This window comes from Pteronotus mesoamericanus, unplaced genomic scaffold (assembly GCF_021234165.1).
Source record: "Pteronotus mesoamericanus isolate MK-2021 breed Mesoamerican mustached bat unplaced genomic scaffold, CSHL_Meso_final contig_169, whole genome shotgun sequence".
In the NCBI taxonomy this organism is placed as follows: Eukaryota; Metazoa; Chordata; class Mammalia; order Chiroptera; family Mormoopidae; genus Pteronotus; species Pteronotus mesoamericanus.
The window spans coordinates 2,201,408-2,212,247 of NW_026555068.1; the positions used below are offsets into that span (position 1 = coordinate 2,201,408).

Below are 10,840 nucleotides of genomic sequence, written 5' to 3' on the forward strand. Positions count from 1 at the left end.
AACACCCACTGATGGTGCTGAGTGTACTCTTCAGAGAAGGAGCCAGGTTCCCCGTAGCCTGTTTGCATGAGCTCCAGCACCCACGGGACTCGGGACCCTTGTGTAGTTTGTTAGCCCTTGTAGGTAAATGTGTGTCTTTAATTCAAGGCTGGCTCTTGGAATGCTAAAGCTGTTACTTCCCCTTTGTATTTTTGAAGGAAACGCAACAGGAAAGGAGAGAAGAACGGTAAGGGCCTGAGGCACTTCTCCATGAAGGTCTGTGAGAAGGTGCAGAGGAAGGGAACCACATCCTATAACGAGGTGGCCGACGAGCTGGTTGCAGAGTTCAGTGCTGCCGATAATCACATCTTACCAAACGAATCCGTGAGTATATGTGGCACGGGGCGTGGGAGAGGCCAGGAGTAGCAGAACGTGCCAGCCCTGCACCGCCCGCTCTGTTTTTATTTGCAACAGCTTAAATAGAGAAGTTCTGAGAACAGGACAGAGGAATTTTTCCTGACCCATTTGTGCACATGATGCCCCATCATCCCTAAATATTTTTGTGCATGTGCTCTGGCTCTGCCCATTGGGCGACCTCCTCATGCAGAAGTACCCCCTGGCCTGGCTTGGCTGCCTGATTAGCACTGGCTGGTTCAGTGGAGATGTGTTAGGAGTGACGCCAGCAGCTGCTGCAATGGGTTTGCACCACACGAGGCAGCTGATGGTATATTTCTTGAGTGTGTTCAGGGTCTGACGTTTCACATTGATCTAAGAGCTGTCCTGGCTTGTTTGGAAAACCCTCACTTCATCTTCCTCAGGCTTATGACCAGAAGAACATAAGACGGCGAGTCTATGATGCCTTAAATGTGCTGATGGCCATGAACATCATCTCCAAGGAGAAGAAGGAAATCAAATGGATCGGTTTGCCCACCAACTCAGCTCAGGAATGTCAGAATTTAGAGGTACACCACTAATCTTTTATGTTCGTGTGTCCATGTAGATTCGCCCCAGAGCAGCCATTTCTGTTGACGACGTTGGTACCTGTTAAGGTACCTGTGCCCGGACTGGACCAGGTGGACAGGTTTGTCCTGTATTGCAAAGCTTCTCATCAGGCCCGTCCTTCCCCACCTGACGGTGGTGGACGGTCCAGTCGGTGCGGGCTCTGCAGACCCTCACCGTGGGTGCGGAGGCGGTGGGGCCAGGCAAGGGCAGTGAACTCCAGTGTAGGCAAATTCTGATTCCTGTCTTGTGGGATTTTTAAAATATATAACCATATGCAGAAAATGAGCAAAGACAGAAGTGTATGTAGATTGGGGATTGAAGAAAAACTTGCCTGTGTCTTGCCGCATGTGCTGTGTTCTAGATTGGTCTGTTTCCCTACCGTTAGATCCAGGGAAGACATTTTCTGCAAGAGCCTACTTAGGTGACATTGTGTTGATACGGGTTTTAAACTTTTCTATATTAAACCAATTGTGATGGCTTCTTGTATTGATGGTTCATTTTTGAAGGTAGAGAGACAAAGAAGACTTGAAAGAATAAAACAGAAACAGTCTCAACTTCAAGAACTTATTCTACAGGTAAAGAATTACTTATTTGGAGGCAAGGTAGTTTTAGTATCGTCTACTAATTTAGTTCTTCCTCAACAGCAGTTACCTTGCAGTTCATTCTGTTCGTACGTGGTAAATAAAATCTCTACTTTGAGATTTTTTGAATTTGAATGTCATAACTATTCACTGGGCTCATTCTCTGTACAAGTTGTTGACATGAACTCCCATGGACCTGGGCCTTGTGGCCAGAAAGCGAGGGTGTGAGAGCACATGTATGAGCATGCGTGTGTGAGCGTGACCATGTGAGTGTGTGCATCACGAGTCACAGTGTCTCAATGGCAGGAGGGATGTCCCCTTAGGAAGGAGCCTGTAAAAATTCTCTGGGGCAAGTACAAAGTGTGCTCTGAGCACCAGACCCCGGGCTCGGGGGGTGAAGTGCAGAGGGAGCCTGAGGCGGGTCTTGGCAGTGACTGGCCAGAGGTCAGCACACGTGGTCAGAGGACGTGTGTCAGTGCACCCAGTCCCTGTCCTCTCAGACACATGGGGGCGGTGAGCTGTGTTGCCATCCCCTGGGCCTGCAGAGATATCCATGAGCATCAACCTCACTGCTGTAGGGACCTGGGGGTGCATGTTCTAGGTTAGAAGCAAATACGCAAACATATCTAAGGATCTTGGTGGCGGGGGAGCGACTTGTCCCTGGACACGGGCAGCACTGCGCTGGGGCCGCCGCCTGGGGCATGTGACCAGCTGCCAGCAGAAGTGGTGGTTCGTCAGTAAAGGGAAGGGTGTCTCAGCAGCAATTTATTGAGATGTTTGTGGACCCCATGGGTAGCAAGGCTGTGGGCCCTGTGGTCAGGCAGGAGGCTGTTGGGGAGCCCTGGGGGCCTGTGTCCAAAAACCAGAGAGTCGGGGGCATTAGAAGCTGTGGCGGCAAGCAGGACCCTTGGGAGGAAGCACGGGGGTCTGAGGACAGGCCTAGCTATGGAGGTTAGGAGATCTCAGAAAATGGGAAAAGGCCAGGAGGGGTCGCTGTGGGTCTTGGGACTCCTGCCCCAGCATCCAGCGGAGCCTGGGGACCACTGCACGTGGGGTGTGTCTCACCCAGGCCAGACACGCTGTGCGTGGGGCTCTTACCCTCGCCTCAGTTACTCCAGTGCCCCTCTCCCTGGGGGACCCGCTGAGGGGGTGCTTTGGCAGGGGATGATGTGGTCACAGAGCCAAGGTGGGCAGTAAACGGTCACAGCTCCTGCTGGGAGGGGAGATTGCTTCAGGCTGTGGCCCCTCCCGACTTCCAAGTTCTTCTGCTCAGTTGCCCCTTTAGAATAAGTTGTTCCCTTTTTCTGCATTCATAGTGCATCATAACTACCTTAAAAAGCCCAGGTCACTGCCTCTCTCCCACTAAGCCCTGAGCTCCTGGGTCCCAGCACTGCGCAGCTTGGCAGAAGGCTGGCTGGTGAGGAGGGAAGCTTTCTGCCTTTACATTAACAGCAAGAAAATTACCTTGAAGGAAAATGTCCTTTCAGGGCCCGAGGCCCTGGCTTTCTGGCTGTAGCCCTGAGGACCCATGTCCCCAGAGGAGACGCCCTTACCAGCAGGTCCACGGAGCGTTTCTGCTTTCCCGGGAAGCTACAGGCCCACCGCTGAACGTCTGCCTTCTAAGGCCATGGCCTGTGGATGGGACAGGCATGGGCACTCGCGGACCCCTCCCCGGGGAGGGGTAGGAGGGCGAGGGCGTGACCTCCAGAATCGATGCATTTCTCTTCATCCTCCTCTGCGGGGGTGTTTCTGTCTACGGGGTGAGTGCCTGCATCTCTGCAGTCTCATTTCTCTGGGCACTTGGTTTTTCAGGATGCGTGTTCTTTGCTGGGTGGCTCACTGGGGACTTCAGCCCCTCAGCTGTTTGCCCTGCTCTCCAAAAGAGAGCCCACACCCTCTTGCTGTCTTGTGGGGTTCAGGGAACGTTGTTGAAGATGCCTGGGGAGAAGGTGTTAGGTTTTGTGGCAACTGATATGAGTGGTGTGTTGATGGCTCATCTTTTTTAGCAAATTGCCTTCAAGAATCTGGTGCAGAGAAACCGCCAGGCAGAGCAGCAGGCCAGCCGGCCACCCCCGCCCAACTCTGTCATCCACCTGCCTTTCATCATCGTGAACACCAGCAAGAAGACCGTCATCGACTGCAGCATTTCTAACGACAAGTAGGTAGTAGGTTGTCCAGTGCCCCGTGGTCTCAGCTGGGAGTCTTAGGTCAGAAGTGAAGAATGCCATAGTCAGAGCTGCTACGGCTGGTTAATTTATTTATACAAGTATCTATAATTATTCAATGTGGTCTTTTGGCATAATTAATTCAGAAATTTGCCTCTCCTTCCCCTCGTTATGCATCTCTCTTTCAAAAGGAAAATACATCACACTCTTAGGATTGTTATTAGGACACTGTTCAGACACAGCGCAGCTAGGGGACAGCGTTTGGCCGCCTGAGGGGCGCGGCCTGCGTGCCGGGGTGTGTCCGCCGAGCGCAGGCGCTGGTCGGCGATGCTGCCCGAGTCTCCGGGGCCATGGTGTCTGAGGCGATGAATCTGGGAAGACCCCTGATGGGAGGGCACCCGAGGGAGGGGCTGGACTCCCGAACCACGTGCAGCTGTCCCTGTCTTGAAGATGGCACTTTTCTAACAGGGACTTTCTCCTCCAGATTCGAGTACCTGTTCAATTTTGACAACACGTTTGAAATCCATGATGACATAGAAGTGCTGAAGCGCATGGGGATGGCCTATGGGCTGGAATCGGGGAGCTGCTCTGCTGAAGACCTGAAAATGGCAAGAAGTTTGGTGCCGAAAGCACTGGAACCCTATGTGACAGGTGAGTCGTCCCGAGTAACACTGCATCTGCAGATGTCCCTGGGCATCTGACCTTCCTCTGCCAAGGCTGGCTCAAACGTGCAGCACCAAGAGCAAGGACAAGTGGGGAGTGAGATGGTTTTGGGGACCGCAGGTGTGGGTGCTGTTGGCCGGATGGCCATCTGGCGGGGGCCCTTGCCCCCTGGGACATGTGGTCAGTGGAGTTTGTAAGTGGCATTTTATGGCTTTGTCCATGCAGTTTATATGATAAAGGTGTTAGGTCATGATTCCAGCTTCCAGGTAGGGTCCCCAAAAGGAAGAGATAAAAATTCTTCGAGGTGTCTAATAGGTGTGGGCGTTTCTTCTGAGGTAGTTGATTGGTCCCTGCAGCAGAGTAGCCAAGAATATTGATGTTCTGAGCCAGTTACTCAGGGCCAGAGCGAGGAAGCATTTGCTTGGTGAGCTCTTGCTCGGGTTCTCTGACTTTCATTCTGGGGACTTCTTTGCTGAGAACGATCCTGGCCACAGATGGAAAGGGGCTTTGCGAAGAGAAAAAGCTGCCGTCATTGTCCCACTTTGTGGTGTGGATTTACTCCCCAAGAGCCAAAGCATTGGATTGGACCCCGGGCGCCGAGTGTCCAGAACCAGCGGGCACCTGACCGCAGATCATCCCGCCCCCCCTCCCCCGCCCCGACCCCAGGGGCTGGCCTGCCAGGACACCCAGGCTGATGCGTCACTGGAGTCCTCTGCCTTCCACACTGCCCTGGGCGCAGACCGCTGTGTCCCAGACGGAGTGGCTGCTGGTCTTCCTCCCTCTCAGTTCCCGCTTTCTGCTTTGCGACGACATGAAGTTTCAGTGGCACCTTTGCTGTCATTGGTGACTACATGTAAATTAGGGTCTCCCGTGCCTTCCTCAGTGGCCCGGCCCCATGGCCGGGCACTGGATGAGCAGGGCTGCTTTCTGGCAGGGCCTGGCGCAGAAAACGCTCGGCGGATCGGAGGTGTCCGGGCCCCGGGCCTGCTTGTTTCAGCGCGAGTGCCTCTCTGCCTGCTTCGTGACCTTTGCTTTATCTTCTCTTTTCAGAAATGGCTCAGGGATCACTCAGCAGTGTATTCGTCACGTCATCGGTTTCGACCTCTAACGGCACAAGGCTTTCTGCCAGGTGACTGCAGTTCTGGGCTGAGGTGGGTGGGCAGGGGGGCCACCTTGTCACGTGGCAACAGGAAGCACCCCCGCAGTGTTCATAGAAATAGCCTCAGTTCCTCTGCTGTTCAGACAGCAGGACCCCTCCCTGGAAGCAGCTTCAGCCTCTCTCCCCAACCTGAGGACACTTCACACAACCAGACTCCCCTGTGTAGAAAGAAGCTTTCTTACTGGTTTCTTCACCCTAAAAATTGAAAGTAACACATGGCCTTTAGTTTTTAAATAGTCACATGCCGTGAAAAATGGAGGCAGAAACCGCCTGAACCCACTGCCGGCAGCCTAAGTGACAGTATTTCTCAGTCATTTTTTTTTTCTGTTCCTGATAACACACTTGTGATCACAATGCACATATATAATTTTTTTGCCTGCTTTTTTCACTTTTCCTGCCATTGTATGTGTTTTTTCTTTTATTGAAGCTTTATTATTTAAATCAATGTGTATTTAACCTTTGACTAACCACCCTGCAGAGACTTATGTTGTCCCTACGTATTTCTCTTAGTTTTTTAAAGATAAATAGAAGATAATGTCAGCAGTAAGTACTGACAAAACAATGGTTTTACTAACTTTTCTATTACATTATACATTGTACATAGAACTTTATTAATCCTAAGTATTAATAAATGTTTAATTTCTTAAAATACATAATGAATTAGGAGCTTGGGGGTCCAACAAAATGGGATGATCGAATAAACTGCAGTGTGCACACACCTTCCATGCAGTGCTCTGCGGCCGTCAGACACGGCCCTTTGCGTTTCTGTGCGACACAGACGAGGCCGCAGTGTGGCCCTGAGAGGGCGGTGAGGGTGCCAAGTCCCGGGGCCAGCCCTGGGGGAGGACCCACGGCTTTGTGAAGCAGTGACGTCCCCATAGGGTGCTGGCACACGGTTGGGTTTTGACAGAGATCAGCTCAGCTTTTAATTCTAACTTCTGCTGTGTGTGTATGTAGAGGTCAGTGTGTAAAATACCAAACTTCGGTTATTCCAAGAGGTAGAACTTGGGTATTTTCTTAATTTCATCTGATTGAGTTTTCCAAGACTCATGTCAGATTTTATAACGAGGGAGGCAAAGTCACTGCCATTTCAGAAGGAAGGCCACCATTGACGGTGGCGTGGTGTGGTATTTCATGGCGGCACCTCGGTCGACGGGGCTGCCCTCTGCTGTCGGACATTTGGCTGGTTCCCAGTTACAGGAACAGCGGCAATGAGCAGCTTCATGGTTAAGTTTTTCACCCTTCCTGACTTGTTTTATTAGGCTGGATTTTCCAGATATGGAATTACTTTGTCAGAGTACAATGTTTAATAGTTTTTATTTTACAGTGTTAGTAAATACCAGTAAAGGCATTAAAATAATATGCATGTGGTTTTATGTTCATAAAAATATTTCTTAATGTTGGAATTTATTGCTGCTCTGGCCTGGGGTAGGTTTCTGTGCTGCTGTAAACTTTCTAGGGTCTTGATCCATATTGTCCAAGTCAAGAAACCCTTGTTACTTAATCATTTTGTGCCCCCTAAACTCCCTCTTTTTTAAGTGTTCAATGGCCACATCTCCAGTGCACTTCTGACCCTTTCACGTCTGTTATCTGTAAATGGATTTCCTGTGTGAGACCTCTCTTGGGGTTGACTCCAAGCCTCCGTGTGTTAACAGGAGGCCTTCTCGGAGTCTAGAATCTGGGTGCTATCAAATTTTAAATTCCAGTTTGGCATCCCTTCAATATTGATGTTTCTGAGACTACCTTTTCTTGCTGTTCAACTCAAATACTAAGAAATTGAAATTACTTTTGACTATAACCCAAGCAAGTAATCGCTCACAGTGGAAATGTGCACTTGTCTCTCTCCTCCATGTGCTCGGTGTGGGCCATCATCTGCTGGTGCCCCAGGATAACAATTAATCCTTTGTGTCTGAATCGCTTTGTGCTGGGTTGTTGGGTTGCTGGGTGGTGGCTGAACCCACCTACCCCCCTCAATTGTGACAGCAAAGATTTTCACATGTTCCTGGTTGAGATTCCCAGGAGCGTAATGCAGACGCCCGCCCGAGGAGCAGTGCGTGGTGCTGTGCAGCCCAGCCCTGCAGCTCCGCCCCTACCCCTTTGGGCCCTTGGGCCCCGCCCAGGGTTGTCCTCACTGACTTTTCAGCGACTGCCATTGCACAAAACTGTAGAAGGCTGTGGGTCCTTGGAGCCTTCCTGGAAGTATAGATTGCAGGGAGAGCATCTGCCTGAGAATCACCCCTCACAGTTCAGCTTCCTGGGCTCTCTGCAGACACTAGGGGAGCTGAGGGTGGGGCTTAGGGACATTATTTACACATGCATGCACACACGCACATGTGCCTGTACGTGCACAAAACGCATGCCTGTAACATTGCACAGGTACACATTCAACCCAGTAACACACAAAGCCTAGACACACACATGTGCACACATGTACACACACACGTGCGCACAGAACTTGCTGAGTACCCTCCCACACACTGCTGACAGGGAGCCTTGCTTTGGAGGGTCCCATATCATCCTGGGGCCCCTTTTTCCCAATCATTTTCTGACTCATTTCTCAAGATCAAGGGATTAATAAATAAAAGGATGAGAAAGAAGGAAGCAATGGCTTTTCAGTTTGTGCACTCGGGGACTTGTCTCCGATGTAATAGTCAGTGGGAGGAAAGACTAAATATCATGGTCTTGCCAACTCTCCCCTCATTTTACTGGTTATGCTCAAGAGGACAAAGCTGGAAGAGGATATGAAAAGGGTGAAACTAATAACAGTGTCGGAACTCTGTACTGCAGATGCGTGAAACGTTCTGTGTGTGTTTCTGTCATAGAAACTGCCCACTCCTCCCTGAAACGCTGGCTGTCTTTGGCGCGGGCCGTAGGGATGCGTCACTGACCCCCTCGTGTCCCTTCCTGTCCTTGCAGTGACTTGACCAACGGTGCAGACGGGATGCTGGCCACAAGCTCCAGCGGGTCACAGTACAGCGGGTCCAGGGTGGAGACCCCCGTGTCCTACGTCGGGGAGGATGACGATGAGGACGAGGAGTACGATAATGACGAGGAAGACTGATGTTTTCGCTCGCAGGCCCCACTCCCCCTCAAGTTCAGCTTCAGGAAAACATGTTTAGGGAAGAGAAACTTTTTTTCATGTGGGCTTTTCTGTTTCCTTTTGGCCTCTTTCCAAGAGGATATTGGTAAGCTATTGAATTTGACCTGCACCTCTGATAAGCAAGCGAGGGTTGTTCTCTGTAGGGTCTTTGAAGACGGGCTGCAGTGTGTGTTGATTCCAGTGTGCCGATGCAGGGCTTTTATTTACTTTTTAAGATTGTGTGTTTTTATTTCTGGGTTTTTTTTGTTTGTTTTTTGTTTTTTGGGTTTTTTTTAAATTCAGAGTTCCTTTTTGCCCCGTAACACTTCTTGCTGACTTTGCTGAAGAAGCTGTACTCCATCTGCATCAATGAAAAAATACCATCATCCTGTTGAGGCCACCCCAGATGCCGTTCATTTACAGCGTGTTGTGAATGGCGCCACCTGCTGGCGGAGTGTGAGGCTCCAGGACGGGTTTCGTTTTGTTAAATTCTGTGGCGTCTGCAGAACCGAGCAAATGGCAGAGCTCTGCTTTTCAACATTAAGCGCCATAAATCTTATGACTTATTTTCCCTTAAGTTATATTGACTGCGTGGTTCCATTAAGTTTATATTTTTTCTTTATTTTTTTTGGTTCATGTTGCAGCAAACATATTGCAAAGTTCTTTTTTTGTGTTTGTGTTTGTTTGGTAAGTTTACTGCCATGCTGGTGCAGCTTTGAAAAGTGTCTGGAAGTCTTGGAATGGTTTATTGCTTATGGTAAAATTTGCCTGATTTCTTACAGGCAGTGTTTGGAAACTTTTTATTATATAGTTGTTTACATACTTATAAGTCTATCATTTAAAGACATGTACTGAAACAAATGTTGTATTTGTTTCGTAAGCATCTTCCTGTAATCTATTATAAAGTTGAAATTAAATATAGAGAATGTTTTAACAGTTTTTTAACTCAAAATTTGTCAATCATTTTTAATAGTTCTTTTTTTATAAAAAGAAAAAGGAATTTCAGGACAGGCAGTAGCTTCTTTTAAAATTTATTCACAAAGAACCATTAACTGCACAGTTGCTGTTAGCTGCCTGTTCTAAAACAATAGTCTTTTTATTGAAACACAAATAAACTTTTCTGTAATATTTTATGGAATATAAAGAGACTTTAATTGTTTGACTTGTTTAACTTGGCACTGTTAGTTTTTATTAATAAAACGCGCATGGGCATTTCAAACAAGCTCTGTGTTTCTCTAATTTAGGATTACTGTCTAGAAATTATTTTACCCTGTTAGCCTTGCTTTTCGCTGGAGTGAGGAGAGGCAGCCAGGCCCAGGAGTAGTGGGTTGGGACCCCAGTGTGGGTCCTCTGCTTGTCCTGCAGCTTCCCAAGGGACTTCGGGGGCCAAAGAAGGATATCACAGTGGACAGAGACCAAAGCAATGTCTTCTTTCCTGTGGCCAGTGGTGGGGAGAGAGTTTGTTTCTTGACTTTGTCCTGAATCCTCAAAAGTTGAGACCAGTTTTATGGATTTGACTTTCCGAAAAAGGAGATCATAAGGTAAGAAAGGAGACCTGACCTCTGACCTCCAACATTAAGTTGTCATGACATAGCTGAGGTGACTTGACCTCTGACATGTGACATGACATTTCTGAGGTGCCTCCAAAAGTTTTTACTGTTAGTATCAGCAGTGAAACACTTGCTAGTGTCTTATGTAGTAGAGATGCTTAATAAATACAGGTTTCAATTGTATTTAAATACCTTACAGTATTTACAGGATTTTTCTTTGTTGTTGTTGTTGTATTTTTTTAAATGCTCACCCTAGGATGTCTTTAGAGAGGAAGGGAGGGAGAGAGAGAAGTGAGAGAAACATCAATCCATTGCCTCCCTTCTGAACCCCAGCTGGGGATTGAACCCACAACCTAGGCTTGTGCCCAGACCAGGGATGGAATGTGCAACCTTTTTTTTTTTTTTTTTTTTTTTTTTAAGAATTTATTTATTTTTAGAGAGAGGGGACGGGTGGGAGAAAGAGAGAGAAATATCAGTCAGGCCTCTTGCTTGCATGTGCCCCAACCAGGGACTAAACCCACAACCCAGGCATGTGCCCTGACCAGGTATCATACGGGCAACTTTTCGCTTTGTGGGACAATGCCCAACCCACTATACCACCTGGCCAAGGCTCTACAGGGTTTTGATTCTCTCCTCAAACAGTGTTTGTGATTGGGTTTCAG

At 48.7% G+C, this 10,840-nt stretch overlaps 1 protein-coding gene across 1 annotated transcript in view; it reads left to right on the top strand.

The window, feature by feature from the left end:
- The window catches only part of TFDP1 (transcription factor Dp-1), a 41,638-nt gene extending 31,788 nt beyond the window's left edge, over positions 1–9,850 (top strand). Inside the window, exons 6-12 of the mRNA XM_054565895.1 lie at positions 198–363; positions 798–941; positions 1,488–1,556; positions 3,569–3,720; positions 4,212–4,378; positions 5,441–5,519; positions 8,466–9,850. Coding sequence (XP_054421870.1) covers positions 198–363; positions 798–941; positions 1,488–1,556; positions 3,569–3,720; positions 4,212–4,378; positions 5,441–5,519; positions 8,466–8,610 — 922 coding nt within the window. The 3' untranslated portion in view covers positions 8,611–9,850. The remainder of the gene's footprint in view (positions 1–197; positions 364–797; positions 942–1,487; positions 1,557–3,568; positions 3,721–4,211; positions 4,379–5,440; positions 5,520–8,465) is intronic.
- Positions 9,851–10,840: the final 990 nt, after the last annotated feature.